This window comes from Mandrillus leucophaeus, unplaced genomic scaffold, assembly GCF_000951045.1.
Source record: "Mandrillus leucophaeus isolate KB7577 unplaced genomic scaffold, Mleu.le_1.0 Scaffold300, whole genome shotgun sequence".
NCBI classification, from domain to species: domain Eukaryota; kingdom Metazoa; phylum Chordata; class Mammalia; order Primates; family Cercopithecidae; genus Mandrillus; species Mandrillus leucophaeus.
Window position 1 is genome coordinate 1,232,942 of NW_012103144.1, and position 26,951 is coordinate 1,259,892.

The 26,951-nt window shown below is 33.5% G+C and overlaps 1 protein-coding gene across 5 annotated transcripts in view; it reads left to right on the top strand.

Annotated features, from left to right (window-relative positions):
* Window positions 1-26,951, top strand: part of RIMS1 (regulating synaptic membrane exocytosis 1) — a 501,191-nt gene that overhangs the window by 307,137 nt on the left and 167,103 nt on the right. For 2 of the 5 annotated variants that reach the window (XM_011987100.1, XM_011987099.1), the window contains exons 1-3: window positions 3,566-3,977; window positions 23,376-23,443; window positions 25,209-25,319. In XM_011987100.1, the coding sequence (XP_011842490.1) occupies window positions 3,878-3,977; window positions 23,376-23,443; window positions 25,209-25,319 (279 nt within the window). In that variant the 5' untranslated portion in view covers window positions 3,566-3,877. Of the gene's footprint in view, window positions 1-3,565; window positions 3,978-7,067; window positions 7,266-23,375; window positions 23,444-25,208; window positions 25,320-26,951 lie in introns of those variants that run through there. The other 3 variants (XM_011987097.1, XM_011987098.1, XM_011987101.1) reach the window with 2 other exon arrangements.

Below are 26,951 nucleotides of genomic sequence, written 5' to 3' on the forward strand. Positions count from 1 at the left end.
TCAGGAAATTGTAATTGTGAAAGAGATTCTCAATCCTGGAAGAAATTGAACTAAATATGTTAATTTCCCAAATCCTAATATTTTAAGAATTCTTATGTCTTCAAAACTAATTTTGCCTTCTATCTTGTTATTGTTACTCCACAAATTGTATCTTGAATATTGATTTATTTTGTGTTTAGCTATATGCAATTGGAATTTACTGGGCTATGTCAGTTGGACTTTGTCTTGAAATATTTTAAGTTTCAGCAAAAGAAATAAACATATGCCGGGCGCGGTGGCTCATGCCTGTAATCTCAGCACTTCGGGAGGCCAAGGCAGGTGGATCACGAGGTCAGGAGATCGAGACCATCCTGGCTAACACGATGAAACCCCGTCTCTACTAAAAATATGAAAAATTAGCCGAGTGTGGTGGCGGGTGCCTATAGTCCCAGCTACTCGGGAGGCTGAGGCAGGAGAATGGCGTGAACCCGGCAGGCGGAGCTTGCAGTGAGCCGAGATCCCGCCACTGTGCTGCAGTCTGGGCGACAGAGCGAGACTCCATCTAAAAAGAAAGAAATAAAAAGAAAGAAAGAGAGAGAGAGAGAGGGAGAGAAAGGAAGAAAGGAAGAAAGAAAGGAAAAGAAAGGGAAAGAAAGGAAAAGAAAGGAAAAAAGAAAGAGATGGAGGGAGGGAGGGAGGGAAAGAAAGAAAGAAAACTAAAAACATTTGCCTCCATTTGATTATGTAGAGTTTAATAAATGGAACTTTGGTACAGAAGCTGTCTATCTGGGTCAGGAGGGATGGCTGAGCTGATAATTTGTGGTAGCAGAAACACAGATACCACAGTGACAGAACAAGACTTGAGTCCCTTTTATTACAGAAACTACCTAAAGGAACAACATGGTCCTGAACATCAACTCTTAATCTATAAAATGGGATCCAATACTTCTCTCTCATTCTTGTTCCTCAGGATAGCTTAACAAAAATCAGAATACACAGTATTAATAATGCAAGCATTTTTCCAACTATTACTGCAAAATAACGGGCTTAGTAAATGTTGCCAAAAATATTGTTTATGCTCAAATAAGTTTAGCCAGTGCTAACTTTAGCTGAAAATGTCCTCAATGCAGGACTTCTGACCACATTTTCTGGTAATGTGCCTTGTTACTTTTCTAGAAAAACTAGAATATGCAGTGTGTCCTGAATACATGTGATTGGGGCCCTTTTATTTTAAACCATCTGCTGACATCTCTGTAAACTGGTGTTGTGAGATCATGGCATGGCAGAGCTATACTGGATTCTCACAGAGGACCTTAGCCAATAGCATAATGTATGTTTTACTTAGTGCAGATTTATTTGCCTCAATCACAAACTACCAAGAACACAGCCTTGAACCAGATGTCAGGTGAGAGCCTCCAGATTTAAGGAAGTGGTAATCTAAAGCGATATTAACTTTGATTATTATTGCTTTTGTTGAATTCAAATTCTGGTGTTGCCACTGACTTGATTGTCATTTATCATACCTAAGCCTCGGTTTCCTCACCTGTAGCATGGGAATAATAATAGCATTTAAACGTTTAAGGCACAGACCTGTTCTGTATATTTTTTCCTTTTACTCCAGTGCTTAGTATAGTTGATATTCAGAATTTTTGTTAGATGAAAGGAGTTTTGAATGCATGCATGCAGGGATCAGTGAAAACTGGAAGAAATAACAGAATGAAAGATTATGTAAGACTGGCTCTCCCTTGAAGACCTAAAGGGAAGTACTAAACAAAAAGATTAATGTGCATTGGGTTTAGTCAATGAAAACCTCTCAGAGGAGGTATCGCGAACCTGAACATAATTTTATGCCATAACCTTTCATAAATATTACATTCTGCTCCTGCTTGTAAAGATTAAGAATCTTGGTATTACTAAAAGGATCTAGAGTTTCCACATGTACAGATTAAAAGACAATATATTTACCCTCTTCTATCCAGAGTTTGTCCTGCTATTGATTCTTAAGTGCCAGTACGTTAATACAATATAGCAGGGCTCACACAGCAGATTTAGACAGTCAACTCAGTAGTAATGTGTTAGTTCTACCTGGGCAGTCTTTATTCTGTAGTCCATAAAGAATGAGATGCTAGATTTACATCCTATCAACAGTAAATTTTATAGACATCCTCATTATTTAAAATGATTGGTATATTTGTTTATATGGAAGTATACATTTTTTACAAGGTATAATTGTAAGCAACAGATGATATTACATAAGTAAGTCAGCTATAGATGAGTAGAGATGTTTTTCAGCTTTTGAAAGTACTTTGGAAGAGTTTGGAAATAATATATACATTTTTTGTATAGTACTTCAGTACTGTCCCTAATACGCTGGTGGTGTACAGAACTTAGAAAATCAATACATTATTGATTATTACTTCAAAGGATACTTGTAGGAGATTTGTGATTTGAAAATCAGATTTATTTTGTGTATGGAATTAATACGACTATGGAGGAATAAAAAGGAATTTCTAAGATATTATATGTGATTAATATTTCAACATTAAAAATATTGGCATTTGATAGAAATGGGTTTTTATCTGTACTTTCTGGCTATATATTACTACCAAAGTTTAATTTGAAAATGAAAGTTTGGTGAAGTAGAAGCCTTAGGTTAGTGACTTAGGAATTTCATTTCCAGGGTAAACCAGTCTTGGTAATACTCCATGTCTGTTTCTCTACATGGTTGATTCTCTTGTTAATGCTGTCCATCTTTGTTACCTCTCAGATTCATTTTGAAGCACATGAATATTATTTAGGAAGTGTGAAATATATGTAAATGCAAGGTGATTGTGTTATTTTTGCTATTTACAACATTTTCTGTATTGAACTCCAAAACATTAATAATTACCTGCAGGAATATATGCTTAAATTAAAATTACATGTGAAATTTTTAGTTTGTTTGTTTTAGTGAAAAGACTACAGTTAAGGTAGATAAATATACATATTTTTTTCCATAAAGTAGGAAAATGCATCTCATTTATCAGAAGGTACAGCTCTTCATATTTCAGAAGTGTGTATTAATTTTGTACCATGTCACATATCATAGGAATCTATATATAATATATTCACATATATATGTATTTGAATCTGATAGAAAAATAAAACAATAGGGAAAGAGGACCTACCTTAAAAAGTTTTTGTAATAAGAGGTAAGTATTATGTAAAGAATATATAATAGTTAAAAATACAGCCTAAGTTCAAATATTTCAAGAAGAAACAAAAAAAGTGTTTTTCTTCATAAATCAAAGATATAATAATAAGTGCTCCCATTTAATTAATTTTAATAGTACTGAACAAAAGCAGAAGAGTTATGTTAAGAAATCGTTCTATGGGCCAATGGCCATTTCATTGTCATAAAAATCCTTTATTTAGCCTTCTCCACAAATAAGCTCGCAGCAGGACAAAGGACACTAGTTAGAGTAATTTGGGCGATAAGTAAACAGAAGGAATGGCTAGGAGCATAGTGTCATCTGGCAGAGAGCTTATTTCCTGAATCCTGTGGATCTGGTTAAAACCCAACAGAGATGCCAATATGCTTCTCCTCAGTAAATGCTACCAGTCCCCACGCCACCAGGCCCACCGAAGCTTGTCTACAGTATTTTATCCAAGCAATCCTTTGGATAACTGCACAGTGCCTGCAGTGACCTGAGTCAGTCATGCAAGGAGACTTTCTTGTTTTCACACCAATGTTTTATTTCAGTTTCCATTTTCTGCTGGTCCTGTTGTTCAATGATATAAGCAGAGTGATGAAGGAGGCACTTCACACTCTTCTTAGATTAGATCTTGAGCAGCAGCGAGTGGTTTAAACAGCAAAGCTTAAATCTCTGAAGCTGGATTTATTTGCAAGGTTGCTGTCATGTGCGCACCTGGGATTCATGTCTCTTCAGAAGGGTGGGAAGAAGTAAGGTCTGTTGATTCCGAAGAGAGAACAATTGAAGCTCGACGAGGAGTTGCTGGTAAGAAATAGATAATGGTAATCCCACTTCATTTTTGTCCCAGTTGTACCCAGATCTCTATTTAACACTCCCTCTGTATCTATTTTCCAGTCAAAATATTTCTATTCTCTGTGTGTCAGGGGTACAGTGTTCTTAATTGAATAAAGTTTCCAGTTACCAACTTTATCTTTAATCTGTTTCTCTGAAATGAGATTGTAGGGTTTATAATATAACCCTAAAGATTTTAAGATGATTAATTATATTTATGATTTATTCCTGTGTAATAGTCACATCAAGAAAGATTTGAAGATGAGAAAATCAATGTCCTGTGAAAATAATTTAAAAAATAGCAGGTTACTTAATTGTTCATGGGTTTTCTTTTCTGTCAATGTGTTCTATGCTTTACTATCTCATACAAAGAATGAGAGATACATGACAAATTGCAGTCATCATTAGTGGAATGTCAATTCAAAAATAGGAAGTTTGTGTCACTTTTTAAAAATAATGGTTCCTGGGTTCTTGTGAAAGAACCAAAACCTTTTCACAAATGCAGGCCTTGACCTAAACTACAATAGGACAAGGTCAAATGGAATATATGAAGCAAGCTCAAAATTGCAATTGATGTTAGGTTTTATGTGTTCTCTCCCAAGGGAAATCAGTTTTCTGATCTTTGATATAGCTGTGGAATCACAACTAAGTATGAGGCTGTGAAATATATAACCCAGAAAAAGGATATATATGGCTCAAGATGGAAGAGCTGTAGAAATATTTTAAATGAGTAAATATTGTTAACATAAATTTTGGAATTTAAAAAATGAAAATAGAAAGATTTTTTTCTACTTTTACCTAGACAGTGGCTCCAGTGAATAACACTTGTTACTATGCATGAAAGCTCATAGTATGTGGTACCCAGAAATGAGTGAGGGTATTTTAGAGTAAGATCAACATTAATCTCTTCTAATATTGATTCTCAGCTTTGATTCTGTAATTTTGAAAGCCATGAATACCATTTTGATTAATAAACCCTGTTTGGGTTTATTAAGTATTTTCTGTTAGAAATGCAATTTGTTATCAAACCCTCTTTGGTCTATTAAGTATTTTCTGTTAGAAATGCAATTTGTTACTATTTGATAAATTTTCTTGTATCAAGGCACTTTAGGGAACTCAACGTAATTATAATAAATTAATAAAAATTCATGAGATGGAATGAGGGACAAATATTAGATTAATGACATTTAAAATGATTATATAATTTGAAATAAGCCCATACTGGATAATAAACAAAAGAAATAGGAATAGAGAAATAAATATTTTTTTAAAATCTCACAACTCAAGCACAACAATAGACACATGCAGTGTATTAAAATATTTTATTTCAGTTGACAAGCCTACATAGGCTTATATGATTCATGCATTTTTTTTTGGGGGGGGGGAGATGGAATCTTTCTGTCACCCAAGCTGGCGTGCAATGGCACAATCTTGGCTCACTGCAACCTCTGCTTCCTGGGTTCAAGCAATTCTCCTGCCTCATCTTCCCAAGTAACTGGGATTACAGGCACCTGCCACCACACTCAGCTAATTTTTTGCATTTTTAGTAGAGGTAGGGTTTCACCATATTGGCCAGGCTGGTTTCAAACTCCTGACTTCAGGTGATCCACCTGCCTCAGCCTCCCAAAGTGCCGATATTATAGGCATGAGCCACCGCGCCCAGCCTGATTCATGCATTCTTAAATTCTAGTCAAAGAAAAGTATATGGTAATGATTTCAACCAGACAAAAATGAGTATGTTGGTTGTTGAAAGTTTTGACTCGCTTTCTATTGTTTCTCTTCTGTATACTTGCTGGGCCAGCAGGTCTACCTCTAGACCATGCCATCTGTATGTCTTCTTAATGACCATATCATAATGGAAGCAACTTAAGTTCAGCAAGTATAAGACTGCAGCCCCATTAGCTGCTCCGGAAAATCCTCACCACCTCCAAACATGAGAAATAGAAGTTTATCATTATAGGGCCCCACTGCACCGCCAACAAGTCACGAGTACTTGCACAAAAACTGACATAACTTTGAAGTAATTCAACAAAATAATTGCAGGAACTCCTAACTACCTTGATGTAGTGAAAAGCTCATATGTGGCTTTCAAAACAGAGAAAGCCAACTTCAAATTCCAACTCTGCTAATTATAAATCATGTGACTTTGGGCAAGTTAACTAGCTTTTCTAAACCCCATCTCTAATATGGAATAAGTATTACTGATTTTTTCATATGCCTATGAGAAATAAATTAACTAAAATTAATAGACAGTATAATATTTGGCACTTAATAAGCATTCAATTAATGTTTATTTCCCTTTTGCTTTTCCCAACAATAACTTGGTCAGGTTTGACTACAGCTAGCTTTAAGCATAGGCGGAAGTTTGAGAAAATAAAAAAAAAAAATATTCTGAATGAGACCATAAATATGTTCTTTTAAGAGAGAAAAATTGTTCAAATTAGTGATTTCATTTAAGGCTGATATTTTGCAGTTGTTTTGGTAATGAGATGATCCATGGTTCAGTTTTAATTTTTTTCTCATGAGATAATTATTTTTGACAAGTACATGTAATTTAAGTAAACACAGTGCCATTTGTTTTAAATAAATGAAAGATGTTCCTCATTTTCTCTCTGTTATCATTTGACCATTTCATTTTCTAAAACAAACTAGAAGCAGTCCACCTTGATTGTTCAGCAAATAATCCCAAGATGATTAGAGAAGTATGTCATTATTCATTGCTGTTTCTGGAATCTGAATGTTATACTACATTAAAAATGTAATTGAGATAGTAACAATTTCAAATCAACTAATTTTGTTGTTACTGTTGCTGTTGTTCTGTAACACAAAATATGGGTGAAGTAAAATGTAGGTGACCCAATGAGAGGATAATTATTCTGTGTCTCAGAAAAAAATCTATTGTATTATGAATTATGCATCTACAGTCATCAAAAATATGCATCTTTAAAAATATCAGAAATACGAGCCACCTTCTCCTGTCCCCAACTCCCTGGCAAAACCTATTTGAGGTTGTCCTTTTGCCCTCTGGAGATGAGCCACCATTAGCACTAGGCTGGCTGTACCAGATCAGCCTGAAGAAGCGCTTTTGCCTGTGTTCCCAACAATCGATTGTATACTCTTGGTTTATGCTTTCTGGTGCCAGTTGTTGTCACTGAGCTGAGTAAGATTCCTCAGTTAGGGAAACTGCAGAGGAAATGATCTGTTACACAGGGCTTGGCAGGACCGTTGCCAGTGATTGATAATGGAACCAAATCATTTCAGGTGAGTTTTCTGTGGTCTGACGGTCAGGCGTCTGCTCAGCCTTGTCATCTTAACCCATAGGTATTGCAGTGAGTGTCAGTGGGTACAAGATGAGCTCCTGAACATTTGCCTGAGTCTTTTCTTCTGTGTTAGCTTTAAGGACCACAGCGTTTCATCTCTCTGGCTGGAGGAAGGTAGCAGCTTCTGTGCATTGTTTTAGGAAATGGTTAATTGCGGAGCTAAAAGAGCTTTAGTGTATGCTACTCTGGGAGCCACTTTAGTACAGCACAGAGCACTATAGATTAATGCTGTAATCAATGAGAATCTGTACACTGCAGAGATCTGTTTTGATGACAGCAGCACTTATGGCCTTGTTTAGTGTCACTGTTGTATAATGTTGGACACTGCAGGCTTTTTTGACTTTGATTTAGAATGCAAGGACCACTGGGAATTTTATTTAAAATTTTTTATTTTGGTGGATTTTTTAATTGTGTTGTGCATTTGCTGCCATTGCTAGCTGAAATTCAATGATTTGATGCCAGTGGCATTTAGTTAACCACTCCGATGCTGCTGTTATGTTTGCTGGGTTTCTGCAGTTTCTACTACTTCATACATTGCACTCAGAGCACAGGTAAACTAAATTATATTAATCTATGGATAAATGTAAAGTTAATGGAATTTATTGTTTAATTATCCAAAAGAGTAAGATATTAAAATGTTTCATTTAGATTCTATCAGTAGAGAATAAGGATGTTTTGCTTTATATAAATATGTTACTTTAGGATGCTATAATGATTACTTGTATTACATGAAGTTATTTTTATGTTTTAAATGTTTATCTGAAGTGCACATTAAATTATATATATTTTAGTATTACATTTAAGTCTTGACTTGAGATTATATATAATATACAATTAATTCAGAAGGTATACATTTTTCTTCTCTGATGGATCAAAGATTTGCTTTCCCTATTTAGTGACTTTCACTAAAATTAGAAAACGTCAGAGCTTAATCTTCTTGAAAATACAAAGATTTAAGTATATATAGATTGTTCTTTTCAAGTGTTTAGAAAAAAGTCTGAGAAGGATCGGTTTCTCCTAATTGACAGTCCTGATTATAGAACACATTCATGGAAATGTCTGTGTTTTGTCTGTTGACTAAAGGGAAAACTGTTCAGATGAGGGGAACAGAGAGCCCAAGACACAAAGAAGGAAAGAGAAATGTAGTCTTTTGCATCAGAGATTTAGGTGTGTGACCTTGGGTTAAAAGAGTAACTAGTGACTAACCCCTTCTGACCCTTGTTTCCCTTCTGCCAGTTTGGAAAAAGACTCTCCTGTTATTCTCTGTAGGAATGGCAAAACATTCTTTTGGGTGTTCAAGATCATCTATTGATGATTTTCATGTAGAAAAAAGACACAATTATTAAATATTTAAAGGTATGCGTTTCCTAATACAGGGGGTAAATACAGCTTTCTTTTTTTTTTTTTTTTTTTCTGTTTTTATTTGTAGTGTTTTAGCTGCCAAGGCTTTTTAAAAATTTATTATTTATTTATTTATTTATTATTTTTTGAGATATGCCTCTTTTAAATTAAGGTGGTGAATTTATTGGCTTCATTGTAACTATTTTGCCAAATAGGCATTGAGTAAGTTTGAGGTGTCCCGAGGGCACCTGCTGTTAAGACTACACTCCTTGGGAGAGGAAATAGGCATCACAGTTGTGCTGCAGCCTGATGAGGACCTGGATCCTGAGAGGCACTGGGGCTCTCTGAAAGTTGGCCAGGGACAAGGGCTCTCCTCACTGCTCCCTTGCTCCTTCTCAGGTTCAGTGTGTATTGCTGAGGGCAGCTGAAGAGAGCTCCTGCCTTCTTTTCTCAGCAAATGTTTTTCAAGAGGTCCATTTTCTGATGAATGCAAGCTCAAAATCCAAAGGGTCAGAGGCAACTGGAAAAGCAGTAACCACCTTCCACTTGCAAAATATGAATCGGATTGCTGCCTACCAAATACTAGTTGAAGTTTGTGAGTCTAGACTAATTACATACATTCTTTAGTGAGAATGGAAGGATTTTATTGTAAATTGAACAGTGTGCTTGCAGAGTAGCTAATCATTGCCAGTTTATAATGATCATGAATTTTGTGTTCATATTTATACTTGCTGGTTCTTCTTAATAATAGACACCCACCATTATGAGAGGAAGGCTAAGGCAATGATGGTTCATGCTCCCACACATATGTACATGAGAGACAAAAGAAAAAGAAAAAACAATGTGATTGATTTATGTGTCTACTTCTGAGGAACCAGTCTGAATTATGGTCTCTACACATATATTTATGAGGGCAATAACTTTATTAGAAAAGTGATTTTCCATTCCATAGAAGTTTATCTGCTCAAGTCTCTTCCAACTTTCTGATTTTATGGGGTGCTGCTATTTATTTATTAGTGCATAGTTAGGAAGATCTTCAAGGGGAATAAGATATTTTCATTTTGAAGTATTACCTGCGAATGTTCCTGGCAAGAGTTCTGTTAGAGAAATGAAGAAGTCATTTGGAAAACAAAAACAAAAATTAATCTCAATGAACAGCAAATATATATTGTCCTCTGTCCTTCCCCAGGTCATCTGTAAACACTTTTAATAAGTAAAACAAATGCTTGCCATTCTCAATTTTCTAAGGCTAGGGAGATTGGGAAGAAGCATGTCAATTTATAAAAGAAGATAAATTAATGAAAGAATTCGTGATTATTTTATACTATGATAGTAGTCAAGAAAACTTTTAAATACTTATCAGGCCTGTAAGTTGTAGGCTAATGATTTTAGATTTTATGTAACCTGCTTCAAGTAGGCCAATCTTTTGTCTTTAAGAAGGGAATCGTCAGAATCATATTATGAGTTGGTCAATTACTTGCAGAAATGTAACCAAAAATCTTGATTGCATAGTTAATTTAAATAAGTTTTAGAGAAGGTTTTATGTGACTTCTATGAGTCTTGAATGTCTGGGAAATAAATTCTTATCATGATGAACTGTAAACATTGAACAGATTTCAAAACTGACTTCAGAAAGGGGGGCATATTGATATAGTGGCTGGTGAGCTTTAACAAACGTATTTCAGTACTATAACATCTGTCATATATTTTAGGCTTATAAATAGCTTTGAGGGTTTTTGTTGTTGTTGTTACAAGAGGATGTTAGCCCTGCAGTGTTTTGTTGTTTTTCTCTCTAGAGAATGCTTAGCCCTTGAAACTTGTTCTTCTGAGTAGGTTCAAATTGCAACAACATTTTTATCCACTTAAATTTTTTTTTTACTTTTATTTCAGGATTATGTTCTGTAATCACTTATTTAGATTATATAAAGTTTGTTATATTTTCTATATTTTCCTATTCAGCATATATCTTTGAAATTAAGGTATTCATCAGAGAAGAGATGTTAGTATATTTGTGTGTAATATTTCTCTTGCCTATTCTATATTAAAGGCTTTTAAAAAATATAATTCATTAGAGTCTTGATAGGTCATGAAAGTGCTTTTTGAGGTGAATTCCCTTGCTCTCTATATGTACTCACAAAGCTCATTTTCTCTGAGTATGGTTTTTTGATTTCCTAAGTGCCTGGCTTAAATAGTGATCTTAATGAAAGCATACTGCTGAGGCTAGGCACCTGCAAGAGAGGATAATTCTGGGAGCTAAAGGTAAAGCAGCAAGTCCATATCATAATACCCTACTCAGAGTCACTCATTCCTTTAGTCCCTTTAACCATTTGTTCTTAATTTGGAGAGAGATCAGAGGCCTTTGAGAAATAAAGAAAGCAATGGACTCTTGGGAGAAAAAATACTTTTGCACACAAAATTTTACTTAGAATTTAAAAGAGTGCGTGGATCCCCTAAATATAATTATGGACCATGTAAAAGGACTTGCACAACTCAGGTTTATAATCCTTTCCTTAAAAGTCACAACAAAAAAAGTACTTGACATTCAGTGGTAGAAAAAGTCCTGCCTACACAAAGGTACACCACTTCTCTCTATGGTTAGTGAGTAAGCCCAAGACCAGCTTCAAATTGCTCTTGCTAAAAAACAAACAAAAAAAAAGAAACCTTAGTTCCTATTTGCTGTTTTCATGGGCTCTGCCATTTTATATCATAAACAAATGCACCCAAAGCTTAAATCTCCAAAAGATAAATATGTGATGATTAGACCCATCATTGACATTAGCAAAGACATCAGGAATGACTGCAAGTTCATTGAGCTTGTTTCCGTTTAGAATGGCTTGACAGAGACTAGGTTTCTTATGACAATAGGTTTCTTTGACAAATATGTTGTGATTTCCCGATTTCAGAGGCTAGTTTTATTTTAGGCAGACATTTAGTTATAGAGTTCTCTAGGTAAGGCTTGTTATTATGAGATTTTACTGTAATCAGAGCTATTCAATTAAGGCATAAAAGTGATGGAAAAATTAAGCACAGAATAAGGGGCTCTAAGACATCTATTTAATATGAAAGACCCTTTGAGTATTGGTAAGAAACATGTGGTTTGTAACGAGAATAATCTTTCTGAAGTTTTTGCTTGAAGCTGTCCTCTTTGAGTTTGCTATATAGAGTCTTTAAACATAATATCTTTATTCTCCACAGATTTCCTGGATGGTTTAACAAAACTAAATTACAATGGATACAGTTTGCATACTTGTGAACTAAGTGCACATCCATATGTGTGATCTGAAATGTGATACAGTGATAATTATGTGAGAGATTATGTAGGCCCAAAGATCTGGGTGTGTGTGTGTGTGTGTGTGTGTGTGTGTGTGTGTGAGATTTTTTTTTTTTCCTCATTAAAACTATTAGTACATCACTTTGAAAAACAAATAGAACCATAGAGCTTCTTGGTAATAATTTAAATTATAAAGGCCAATCAGATGTTGTTTTTCAGTGTTTTTAGTCCCTTTCAACTGTAAATAATGCAAAATGGCTAGCCTAGGGTAGTAATGAGTTTCTCATTTGAAAACTAAGCCATTAGAATACAGTTGCAACGATTATCACAAATTCTTTACAAATACATTTCAAATGTGAATAATAAACATTTTATTTATAAGGTAAACGCTACTTATGGTCTTGCCAGTTAAAAAGAAATTGAGGTTGAGTTTAGGAGGTGCTATTGACTGGCTCTTTTATTTTAAAATGGAGACCAGCCTTTAATTTTATTTATAGTATACCTGTATATAACATAATGTCTTGTTTTATAAAAGATAAAATTAAGCTATGATATTTTTTCTTCATATTGGGATTATTATAATTACTATAATTCGGTATTTCTCATGGATTCTATATTTCTCCAGCTCAATCCTGCTGTGATCAGTAAGATATTTTAGCTAGCATTTAGGTTGGTTTTTATAGAAATTAGATGAAATAGAATGATGCTATATTGTTAAGATTGGTGACATTATTAGGTCAATCTTAAATGTGCACATTTTTATTGAGAGAACTGGGTTAAAGATATTTACTGTCTTTGTGAGTGATGTCACCTTATATCTCAATGGGGAACATTTTGTTATGGAGTTATAAAAAATTATAAAGTATGAAAAATTGACTTTTTAACATTACTAAGATAATATTCCATTTAATTTTTTATAAATGTAATCTTTCAAGTGGTAATTTTAATTTTCAAATTTAGTGTTATTGAATAGTTTATCAGTGCTAATGGTTTGCAATTTTATTTTTTTGACCTAATAGCTCTTAATTTCACAATTTAATTCAGTTACATAATTCTCTAAAAATATAGTTTTGTTCACTTGATTTGCTCTTACTTGAAAGCCATTGATTTAAGAATCTTTAAAAGATAATTCAGCTACTCTGTGTGGGGAATATTATGCAAAGAGCACTTGATCTTTTCCGTTTTTTTGTACTGCATTCAAAATATATCAGGAAATAGCACATGCAAAGGGATAAGAGTTATTTACAGTGCATTTAATCTTTAAATTAAATTCATGATTAATTTGAAGCAATATTTAATAAACAGTTGCTGTTTCTGCTTTTTGTTGCGTTGATGAATAATGACTTAATTGTAAAAACTTAGCTTAGATACCTTATTATTGACAGCTGAGTTTTTCGATGTGCCAAATATTTGCCAACCAGCTTATTGTTATGATTATTGCTATTTGTTTACATTGTTTTAATTAAAATTTATCTCAGAATTATAATTTACCAGCCTTTTTTTTTTTTAATTGGGAAAGCTATAAAGGGATTTCATCCTTGTTTTTATAAAAATTTACATGCTATAATGTGTTTAGTTGTTGCTTAATGGATATTGTTTTAACATCAATGTTTTGCCCTTTAATCCAGTTGTGTTCATATATAACTGTTCATGCACTCTTTAACACAGTTATGTTCATAGAGCTATACACAGTATCACAGTGTTGAGGGCACATAGACTCTTAGCTGATTTGTTTGTTTTTGTGTATTTGTTGTTGGTTTCTTTAGGTTTCCCTGTCCCCTTTCTTGTGAATAATTGTTGTTGTCAATGTGTTTATTTGAACAAACCATTTTCCCATTTACAGTGTGCATCTTTAATGATTTTGTGGGGTTGAATACCAAAGAAACTCTTGTATTATTGTGGCTATAAAGTTATGAGTGAGGGCCTAGTGTGTTTTTCTAGGAATAAAGTCCAGGAGCTCAGATTTTGTTCTATTGCTTTTTGCCAGATGAGAAGACATTTTCACTTACTTCCCATCCTTTGGCAGGACTCTCAAATAAATTAAGATAACTTGCTATTTACTGTAAACTAATACTTGCACATTAGTTCCATTTTGTTGTTTTCTGTTGAATCAAAGTTATTTTGAGTTTAATGGAGGGAAAACTGCATTTTAATGAAAGTAGAGTTACAATAAATATACTAAATTATATTGTGTACATATTCATTTAATCTGATTTTAATTGCTATGTTAATGTCATTTTAAAGCCTATTTTAATATCAGAAGTGATTTACAATAGCAACGAAAATGTAAAAATGTAGCCATGTGAAATAAATTTAAAATACATAGAAAAGATCAGTAAGGGAAAATAAGGGTAGAAAATTAGACTGCATATTTAATCACAAATATCCCAACACAAAAAAGTGTCATTCATTACAAATGCACAACATCTTTAACATAAAAATAAGCCAGTTGCGGTGGGCATGGTGGCTCACACCTGTAATCCGAGCACTTTGGGAGACCGAGGCGGGCAGATCATGAGGTCAGGAAATCGAGATCATCCTGGCTAACACGGTGAAACCCTGTCTCTACTAAAAATACAAAAAATTAGCCGGGCATGATGGTAGGCGCCTGTAGTTCCAGCTACTTGAGAGGCTGAGGCAGGTGAATGGCATGAACGCGGGAGGTGGAGGTTGCTGTGAGCTGAGATCACGCCACTACACTCCAGCCTGGGTGACAGAGCGAGACTCCATCTCAAAAAAAAAAAAAAAAAAAAAAAAAACCAGTTGCATAAGTGCAATTATTCCTGATACTGACATCAAAAGAAAGTTTCTTTTCTGTTATTTCATAGAGGAGATTATCAGCAGGAGCAGAAACAGCATGATCCACATACTATCAGAATCATCACCACCGTGATCTATATAGTAAACACCCTGATATAGTAATGATAAAGAACAATGCAATAAAAGGAACTGTAGGGGCAGCGAGGGGAGAGGGACTGTCTAGAAATATAGTGTGTTCCAGGTGCATGGTTGTTTGATGGTGTGAATTAATTCATAGTTTTGTTTTAGAAAATATAAGTTGATTTACCACATAGCCCTCACAAAGACTTCTGTATATATTGTTGCTTTATGTTAAACATTTCAGAAATTTGTAGGGCAGTATCTTCAAGGATATATTCTCTAAAGTGTACTTGTGGGTAGTTCCGTGCAGCTAGTGATTGTGAAGTTATGTATTTAAACAACCAGGCAAGCTGGGAATTGGATTCTCTTGCACCTGTGACAAAGCCAAGAAACCAATGTTGAACAATTTTAGTCTACGTCAGTGAGGCTTACTTATTTTTTAAAGTAACAATTCTAACATGAAGATATCTTAAAATAATTATGCTGGAAATATAGATTTAGAACTATTTATTCAGTCAAATATTTAGGACGCCTGGAAGATAGTTTCTTTCTTGAGTCAGTAAGTTAATCTTTGACCAACATTAACTTAGTTTGCTTTTTAATAAAAATTGTATATACAATCCATATGGATTTGTTGATATTGCTTCTTTATCCTCAATTTTTTGTGGTTTATCTTATTTAAATTATTTACTTCTGTCACATGGAGTTGGAGTACAGTTGAAAAAAAGTGACTTTATAAAGCTTGACCCCTTTTGCATTGAGTCAGAGATTTAGATCAGTGACTGCAGTGTTTTGCAATCTCATTTCCTATGGCTGTAATTTTGGAGTTTTATGAATATGGCTATCTAGAAGTTTTCTCAAAAACAATGCTGAGGCATAAAATAAAATGTTCTCCAAACTTCTATTCCTGGTGATTTTCCACTGCCAGTCAAGGAATTTCCAACTTAAAAATAAAGTCCTTTAATTTATCTATAAATTATTTGTTTGCATAGCCAAAATGAAAACAAAGACAAACAAACCAAAAAATAAGTAGAATAAAATAGAAAAGAAAGGCAAAAACAACTATTCATAGTCACTCAAGGGATCTCTGGTGTCAAAACTGGTTTATATTACCCACTATTTGCTACAGTATAAACTTTTCTAGTTTTCTACTTTTTTTGTAGATTAATAGTATATTTTAAAATAAGAAGTATCAGTCCCACATAAGTACTTCTGTTTTGTTCTGTGTACCCTTAAAATTCATCTTTATTATCATCTTACTATTTTCATTTATATCACTAAAAGCATATATCCATCTTTACATTTTTATTTCCTTGTCTTTGGGATATAGAGGCAGGTAAAAATTGATTTGACATTCAGAATGTTATTTCAACTTAATGCTATTTTGCTAGTGTTGCCTGGGTCTGGATAAGGACTAACATTTTCCTTTATCAAAGATATTTATATGTAGAGTTTGTTCTTGTAATGTCACTGCTGTGAACTTGCCCAGCACAACAATTTCTTAAACCTATGGTTAACATCCAGTCCCCAAACAATGAAAACAAATAAACCCCAATTTTTTCCACAGGGTTTCCTGGCTGGTTATTCCGCGACTTTGCACTTGACAACCTGTTCTCCCACGTGAATGGAATACTCAGTGTCAATGTGGAAGCCTGGTCAGTTGGAAAGTTGCAGTAAAATATTTCCCTCTGCTGTACAGCACTTCCCAAATTCTTATTTATGAAGAGTCATTGTGTTGAAAAAACAAGTATCCCTAAGATTGTCAATTTTGTGATTTGTTATCCAGGTTACCTTACTATTCTATATTTAGATTCTGGGGGAGAAATTTCTCAGTTATTAGGCCTCAGGTCATATTTACACATGAAATTTATTCTTCTCCAAACTGTTATGTGTGGAAAGCATTTTGGCCATTATCAATGACCTTGGAGACTTTTATTCAGATACATTTTCATTGTCATTTAATACAGATAATACAGTATGGTCTACATTTCTTGAAGACCATGACCACATCCTTATTTTATAATCCTAAGGCACAAAGTTGTGTGTGCATGCATGTGTATGTATGTGTTTGTGTGTTTGGTGTCCAAGGTTTCTGGAATTTTAATTTATAAAATTTATCTAAGGCCTTATAGCACCAGGCCAATATAGAGGTAAGAAAGATGGCATTGAACATCATGGTGTTTTGGGAATGTTTCTGGACCCCAAAGCTTCATGTTATCTCAAAATCTAAATTTATATAAATGTACATAACTTTTAAAACTAGGAAGAATTAATCCGATGACTGATATTTACTATCTCCAATTTCTTTTAATTTCTCAATACCAATTACCCTTTTCAAAGCAAACCCACAATGTTTTCTGTGTTTTCTCAAAGCCCCATTATCTACAGTAACCGTATTTCATGTTTAAACTTAGAATAGTTATTTTCTTACTACCGTCAATCCTATTATTGTTTAGATAATTTTTTAAGGAATATAAACCCAAAAAATTGAGTTACAGAAAGTTAGGAAGCTTACAACCTATTAGAAAATAAATATTAAAATATATTTTACGACTATTGTCTACTAAATAATTTTTAAGGTATAATACAAGCTGGCTTCAAGGAAACATTGTTAGGGATATCTTGAATAATCTGGCCAGTTAATAAGTTTTACAAACAACAGGACTTCATCATTTTTCTAAGCCCATTTCAAAGCATATTTTGCAAAGATTACAGATATTACGTATATTTTGTTTGCAATCACTAATTAACTGTAAGTCTGATCTCTAACACCATGATTTCATATTCTTCATCTTAAGTGTGTAATGAGACATTAAGCTCTATTTCTAAACTCCTTTACAATTCACAATACTGACATATTTCAGTTAATCCTCATAAAGTGCTTATGAGGGGAAAGGCACTATTCTTATTTTGTAAAAGAGGACAAGGTTAATAGAGATGAGGAGATATTATCAAGAGAATGCACCTAATATGGCAGATTTAGGATTAGTCACAAGTCTCCAACTCTCAGTGCAAAGTTCTTATTACTGCGTAATTGCTGATTTTGTAAGTGTTATATGAATATGATTATAAATATTAGCATAAAATAATGTCGATGGAGAAATTAAAGCATAATGAAGTTTGTGACTACTCAAGATTTCAAATAAACTGGGTAGAAAAATACATTTTTCTTAGTTTGTACATGCTATTGGAATTGACAGAAATGCTTGTAATTATAAAAATGCAAACTGTTTTTAGTATACATTTTTATACTCTGACAATGTGGATTTCTGTGGTGCTCTATACTTATAAAACAGTTTCGTGCACATGATCTCATTCTACCCTCAGAAGAAAGAGGGGTTCTGTGAGAGTTATCTTCTGAGTTGAATGACTGAGCTTATGATTCAGCCAGAAATTTTGATTCTGAGTTCCATATAACTGCTTTGTAGAGTTGTGTCATGGTGGTATCTGCAACCCAAAAATTTGCTCTCAAATTAACGAACAATACATACAACCAGAAAGAGTACTGCCTCTACCAAATATGTTAATAAAGTTCCTCTTTCCCTGGACCAGCTACTGAGTTTCCTTGCCTGTGTCCTAAAATTGTAAAACATAAAGGTGGCACCACACGGCTTCAAGCAAATATTTAATCACTCTCTGGGGTAGTTCAACTCTGGAGGTTTCACTGAGTGTGAATAATTTCTGAATACAAACATCTTTGTCACACCAATAACTTAATAAATAATAATCGATACATTTACGTAAATCAATTCAATAATACTTAAGTTTACCTGAATTATCAAAGTTACATATCAGAGAGAAAGACACAGGGATGTTCTTGATTTTAGGATGGAAGCAGAGTGCAATTATGAACAAAGCGGAACTTTAAAAGGGAAATATTTTTCTTTTTTAAAAAAGCACTTCATTGAGGTATATTTGACATAGAAAAAGCTAGGCATGTTTATTGTATACAACTTAATGAGTTTGGAGAGAAATATCCACTCCTAAAACTAGCACCACATTCTATGCCATAAACATATCCATCACCTCCGAAACTTCCACCCTCTTTATTATTTTCTTTTTTGTAATAAGAATACTTAAAGTTAAGATTTACCCTCTTAGCAAATTTTTAAGTATGACACACAGTATTGTTAACTCTAGACACAATTCTATACAGTAAATCTCTAGGGTTTATTCATCTTGTATTACTGAAACTTTGTACCTTTTGACTAATACCTCCCCATTTCCCCTGTTCCCCATCTGCTAGCTACTGCCACTCTATTCTCTGTTTCCATGAGTTTGACTATTTTAGATTCCTCATATAGTACTACTTATACTCCTCATTATATTCCTTGTATAACACTGTCCTCCTTATCTGGCTTACTTAGCACAGTATTCTCAAGTTTCATCCATGTTGTCAAAAATGGCAGGATTTCCTTCTTTTTCAAGGCTTAGTAATACTATGTTGTATGTTTATACCACGTTTTCTTTATTCGTTTGTCTGTGGACATTGTTTCAACCTCTTGGCTATAGTGAATAGTGCTGCAGTGAACATGGAAATGCAGATATATCTTTGAGATTCTAATCTCAATTCCTTTGGATAAGAAGTGGTATTGCTAGACCTTATGGTAGTTCTATTTTTAATTTTTTGAGGAACATTTATACTGTTTTCCATAGTGACTGTACTGATTACATTCCCATCAGCCATGTAGAAAGATTCCAAAATTTCTCCACATTCTCATCAACACTGATTTCTTTTTAAATTTTTATAATAGGCCATCCTAACAGGTATGAGATGCTATCTCATTGTGGTTTTGATTTGTATTTCTTTGATTGTAATTTATGTTGAGTATCTTTGGTGGTAAACATAGCTGCCATCCAAAGTGAAATTTCTAAGATGCATTTAGAAAACAATAGCGCTAATGAACTCCTAATGGCTAGAGATAATATGCAACTCTCCCAAGGATTTATACCTTTTCTTGGTCCTAGAACCAAAACAAGAAATTTGATTTTAAGTTACTTAAAATTGTTAAAGACGTTCTTGCTGAAGCCCCGTGATCTGGAGAGGCCTCTAGCCCTGCTTTAGGCCTTGAGCTCAAGGGACAAAAATCTGTATTACCTAATTTTATGCAGTGTTTGCCTTCAGATATGTTTAGGGAGTGAATATTGGCCTGAATTTAGAATAAAATTAACAAAAAGTATTTGAGGACCAGTATTTTCACTATGCTAGGAACTTTGACAATAATTCAATCGTGAATGACAGTAATTCAATTGTGAAAGATAATTTATATAAATTTTGCAACAGTACACATAGATTGATTTATAAAATACACTTTAATGTTTTATAGATTGTATGATTAATGATGAAATTTAACAAGTGTATCTTCTCATTTTATTGTAATACCTAGATAATAAGCACTATTAAGTAATATTTGTTTCTTATTCCTGACCTCTAGTTAGGTGAAATTAGACTTTCTAGGACTTTGCTGTATAGCAAATTACTGCTTATTTATTCCAAAGTTAGCTCCTCTATTGTATAATCTAGGGGAAGTGGAAACATACTTTTCCATTGTAGGCATGGAACCATCTTAAATAGACTTCTGAAATATGAAGAAACATTTCAAAGTGGTATTTTAAGTATATTAATCCAGAGTTAAGAGTTTATCTTAGTTCTTAGACTTCAGATTTTAACTCTTGTCTATGAGAAGACTGTTTCCCAAATGAATATCCCTGTAAAATATTAAAATGTGTGTATTTTTAATATCACAGTGTAACTAAAACAATATTTAACTCGTGTGTGCTGATCATGGTACGTGTCCACGTGTCAATATCTTACCTTGTCTCAACTTGAAAACCTGTTCTTAGAACTCACTTGGCTTTTTGTGTATGCAGTGCATAAAAACATTCCATAAACCTATTTTCTTCAATGTTTCGTTTAGTTCCAACTCACATCCTGCTATAGAGGACTCAAAAAAGTAAAAGACGAAAATATTTTAAGAGGTTCAGCAAATACGTGGGAAGGATAATTCTGATTCTTGGTCTGTGAAATTTACTTTTTTTTTTTTAATGGAAATCTATTCTATTAATATCTAGAAAGAACAATCTCTTTTTGAAGGTGACTACATGTATGTATTTGAAATTGCTATTCATTACTGTGAGTTGCTGCGAGCCAATCTTAGAATTGGTTTGAATTCCATCTTTTATTATTATTCATTATAATGATATTAAAAATACGCTGCATATTACTTCTAGAGATAGTCAGGAAGTTCAAATTTTCTAATACTTCAAGGCTTTGGGACAGATAAGGTTTCCTTTACTACGTGCACATTCACTTGGTCAAGTAGAGCTGTCATGTAAATTGCTAAATAGATATTTAATATTTGAAATTAGAGGAATGAAATTAAAGTAAGTAAAACTTACTTTTACTAAGTATATTAACATACACGTGCTCAATCGTGCATGTATATTATTTGAAGGGAATTTTGTTTAATTGGCATTGATTGATCTTATTGAAATCCATTGTGCTTTAACACTAGACATCATAAGATACACAATTCTAAATTATAGCGATAGAGATACATGTTTATGCCTTGTTACATACTCTAATAATAATGACCTGGGTTTAGAAAACACTAGTTCTCTTTATAGAAAATTCATGTGTAATTTAGCTGACTTTTATTTCTGCCTTGATAGTTGTGTGTTTATTAAGTTTAATAACCTACTTTTTCACAAGGTATAGTATAAAAATTTTTAAATCCTTCACAAAAAATGATTTTCAAAATTACAACACTTCATTGAACTTGGCTAGTTATGAACTTGAGACATTTCCATAGACACAAGCAGCTGACATATTTCATGATTCTAAATTAATGGGAATAGTGAATTAGTTCCTTGGGGATTCCATTGGCTGTTAGGACCAAGGTGCTTTTGTGTTGACTCCACATGCAGATACCATGAATTTACCATTTTGCAGCTATGCCATCTGGCAGTCAATATCTTTAATCAACTATTACAAAAATAATCAAGGAAAATGTTTTGTATTAATGAAATACTAGATTCTGAATATTTTAGGAGCATGTTTTGTTGGGTGTTGCTTGTTCCGTTAATAATAGTGAAATCTGAGTTATAAAGACCAATTAAGAGTGCTTAGGAGTTCAGTAATATCTTTCAAACAGTAATTACAGGGATAGAAAAAACAAATATAGTTTACAACTAAGTATTTAGATTTTAGATTTTATTTTTTATAAGTCTTTAAGCAAAAGTGTTATATTTTAATGGGTAATGATGAAAACTATTAGAAGCCATTCAGAATATGAAGGAGGTATGATTGTATACTAAACTATGTACAAGTATTGTATGCTAAAATAATGAATGTGTTTTTTACATTTACATTTGTTGGCAATATTTAGTAGATAGCTACAAAACTATGTATGACCAAAGTTGGAAAAAGCAAAATTTGTTAAGCTGCAATATCTGTAGCATCCGTTTTATTACAGGATACTGTAAGAGTCCTGGCTGCTCACTGGAATCATCTGACAGACTATGCGTAATATTTATCCAGTACCAAACCAATTAAATTAGATTCTCCATTCAACATCATTGTTCTACAAAGCTTCTATATCATAGAATAGCACTGCTTGATAGCACTGTTTTCATAATAAAGTGTGTTGAGTATCACCATTGAATCTTACCCAGAAACATCAGCTTTTGGTCCTTTGCCTATAAGGAACAATTTTTTGCAGATTGAGTATTCACCACGTATATATATTCACCATATATAGTTTCTCCATATATATATTCACCATATATATATACACACACACATATATATAATATGGTGGTTCAACTCCATGTTTCACTCATATTAGATGTATAATATTAATAGATTCACTTAGGATAATACGAGTGAGACAAGGGGTTGAACCACCATATGAGAAATTGGGGCATGAATGAGAGAAGAATCCTGAGTAGTAGTTTTCAAGACCTAAGTCAGGTTATTGAGGGATACAATGAACTTTTGTTTTCTTAAAGTGTTTAGGATGAATTTTTGTCATTTTTTTAAACTTCAAAGACTTCTTAAAGTAGCTTTTAATTTAATGATCAATTTTTCTTTTGTGGGGAAATATAATTCTCTTTCTCTGCAAATATCTCAGTGTTTCTATTAATTTATCACAGAATTTCAACATGAATCAGCATTCAGGAAGTCACTAGGCATTTTTACTAAGTTTAAATTATAGGATAGAGTTTTGCAAATTGCAGTAATTACCTTTTGAATAACAACGTTTGTGGTAGTAGTAATTTCAATTTTATTAATTTTCTGTACACTTATATGTGTTTCTAGACTGATTTATGAGAGAAAAAGGTAGTCATTCATTGTATGAAGTGCATTTGTAGCATACATTCATTCCAGTGATTCAGGTCACAACTTTTGCAACACAGATGTGCATCATTCTGCAATGTACACGCTCAAGCTTATGATATTATAACGCTTTACTTTATAGATTGAAGAAGTAAAGCTTAAAGTGATACACTCTTCTCTTTAACACCGTTACACTTTTCATTCTTTTTTCTATTGCACAGGTGATTTGGATTATTATTGGTTGGATCCTGCTACGTGGCACAGCCGGGAGACATCACCTATTAGTTCGGTAAGTTTTCTGGGAAGTGTGTTTGAAGTTTAGGGAATGTGTGTGCTCGTTCATTGTCCTTTGTCTGATATATGATATCTGCTCCATTATTCATTTGGTAAGGGCAAATACTGATTTCATTTAAGATAGTACAGTTTTGAAGAAAAAAGCAGTTATTACTGAATAATTATAACAAATTTTAAGTTAAGTAAAAAACGATTATTAAATAATGACTGTAAGAAAGATTGAGATGTTTAGTTATGGATATTGACATTAACAAGTCAACATACAGAATCAGTTTTCTTTATATAAGCAGATATATTTTTAAATTTCAATTAATTCCATTTTAGAACCATTTAAAAATGTATACTTATTTGCCAACCAGTTTAAGCAACTTTTAGTATAAATTTCTGCTACAAATGAAATATAGTTATAAGCCAAGGATGGAGTCCACTGAAATTTCCTCTAGAGTGTCTTTTAACTGAGGAAATCGCATCATGCTACAACTGATAATTTGTGTCTATAGGAAAGAAAGCAAGTTGTTTACTTTTTAAAAGTTTAATAGGCCTTTTCGAGCAGTTTTAAGTTTACAGAAAATTTGAGGAGAAAGTACAGAATTCCCATATACTTCCTTACTCCACCCCTTTCCACCTGTTTAGCTGGTTATTAACATCTTGCATTAGTGTGGTCCATTTGTTATAACTGATGAGCAAATATTGATGTATTATTATTGACCAAAGTCCATAGTGTACATTAGGTTCATACTTCATGTTATACATTCTGTGGGTTTTAACACATTTATAATGTCATGTATCCACCATTACAGTATCACACCGAATACTTTTACTGCTCTAAAAATCCCTGGCACCACTTACTGATCCCTCTCTCCTTTCTTCCCTGCTAAGTCCTTGACAGCCACTGATCTTTTTATTGTCTCTGTAGTTTTTCCTTTTCCAGAATGTCCCATGGTTAGAACCATACAATTTATAGCCTGTTCAGATTTGCTTCTTTCACTTAACAATATGCATTTAAGGTTCTTCGCTGTCGTTTTGTGGCTTGGTAATGCTTTTTGGTTTGTTTATACCATTGAATAATATTTTTGTCTGGATATGCCCAGTTTATTTATCAATTCCTTAGGATTTAAAAATATTTTTAGGTTGATATTATAAATGAAAATATTTTTCAATAATGATTTCTAAGTTACTCTGCCAGTTGTTCCTATTATTTGTCTTATATTTTATTTTTTAATTGACACATAATAATTGTACATATTTATACAGTACATAGTGATGTTTCAGGACATATAATGTATAGTGATCAGGTCAGGGTAATTAGCATATCCATCACCTCAAACATTTATCATTTCTTTGTATTGGGAACATTCAATGTCCTCCTTCTAACTTTTAGAAACTATATATTATTAACTATAGTCATCCTATAGTGCTATAGAACACCAGAACTTATTCCTCATATATAGCTGTAATTGTGTATTCTTTAACAAATTTCTCCCTATCCTTCCCTTCTCCCTGCCTTCCCAGCCTCTATTATCCTCTATTTTACTTTGTACTACTACGGCATCAACTTTTTTTAGCTTCCACATGTGAGTGAGAATATGCAGTGTTTAACTTTCATGCAGGAACTAACATGTTCCTGGCTTATTTCACTTAACATAATGTTCTGCAGTTCTATCCCATGTTACCTCTAATGACAAGACTTCATTCTTTTTATAGCTGAATGCATTCTACTCTGTATATATTACTTTTTAAACTCGTTCATGTTTTAACAGCATCCTGTAACGTGGCAGCCATCTAAAGAGGGGGACCGATTAATTGGACGTGTTATTCTTAACAAGAGAACAACCATGCCCAAAGAATCGGGTGCATTGCTGGGTCTGAAAGTAAGTATGCTGGTTTAAAATGTTTCTTAAAGGGTGAATTACACTATGGTCTGCATTCATCAGAGTTTCTGGCAATGATTTTTAAATGTCATTTTAATATTTTATATAATTTTATTGATATAGCATATAGATGTGTTAGGAAAATTGAATAAACTTTAGGGAAACTATTGTATTTTTTTTCTGACTATAAAGTTCAGGATGATTTCTTGCATTAAGATTTAAATGGAAAGTAGCATAGATAATGTGGACTTTTATTGTAACTTGAGCAGCAACATAAACATTAAAGGGATCACTTTCTAATTACAAGAGTTTTGTAAGAATTTTTTTAGATTAATGTACTTAATAGTGCCCTCTTGTTGATTATTACCGTTAATTACTCCTGTGTGAAATAATCCTGATTACTTCCACTAATGGGTGTGCCACTAAAGAATTGTGGATGAATCTCAACTTTTGGTGATATTCTCTTCATTTTAAATTATATATATTTGAGCCCCTGCATTGGAAGAACTTAAACATAGATTTTAAAATATTCTATAATAAAACTCAGATTTTGATAGTCTTATGGGCATAGATACATATTTCAGATGAGATGGTCAGCTGCAGAGATGCATTTAGGCTATTAGGCTTTGCACAATGGTAAATTGCTTCCCCCAAATGTCATTTGCTTGGCTTGAATCTAGTCTTTATGGTCATAGACCTACATTTTACTACAGATATACAAAAGAGATCAAGATCTGATCAAGATCTGATATTGACAATGGGATATTATCTTCATGTAGAAATAATAATTCAAATGGTACACATGAATTTGAATGATAAAGAAAAATGAACTTTAATGTAAACTGTCAAACACTTGCTGTTTGATACTAAGTGAGGAAGACCTGGCACCTGTTTTCTAAGTATATGCACTTAACATATACTTATTTATGGTGCCCTTTTATTGTTAGGTCACTTTAAGACAGGGCTGTTTAATCTTTTGGCTTCCCTGAGCAACATTGGAAGAAGAAAAATTGTCTTGGGTCACACATAAAGTACATCAACACTAACAACAGCTGAGGAGCTAAAAAAAAAACCTCATAATGTTTTAAGGAAGTTTACAAGTTTGTATTGGGCCACATTCAAAGCCATCCTGGGCCGCTTGTGGCCCACTGACAGTGGGTTGGACAAGCTCGCTTTTAAGAAATCAGTACAGACTAGATGCAGTGGCTCATGCCTTTAATCTCAACACTTTGGGAGGCAAAGGTGAGAGGGTCGCTTGAGCCCAGGAGTTTGGGACCAGCGTGGTCAACATAGTGAGACCCCTTCTCTACAAAATTTAAATTAAAAAATTAGCTGACTGTAGTGCCTGCACATGCCTGTAGTCCCAGCTATTTGGGAGCCTGAGGTGGGAGCATCACTTGAACCTGGGAGTTCATGGCTGCAGCCATCTACGATCATGTCAGCGCACTCCTCTGTGGGTGACAGAGTGAGGCCTTGTGTCAAAAAAAAAAAAAGAGAGAAGAAAGAGAGAGAGAGAGAGAAAGAAAGAGAGAGAGGGAGAGAGAAAGAAAGAAAGAAAGAAAGAAAGAAAGAAAGAAAGAAAGAAAGAAAGAAAGAAAGAAAGAAAGAAAGAAAGAAAGAAAGAAAGAAAGA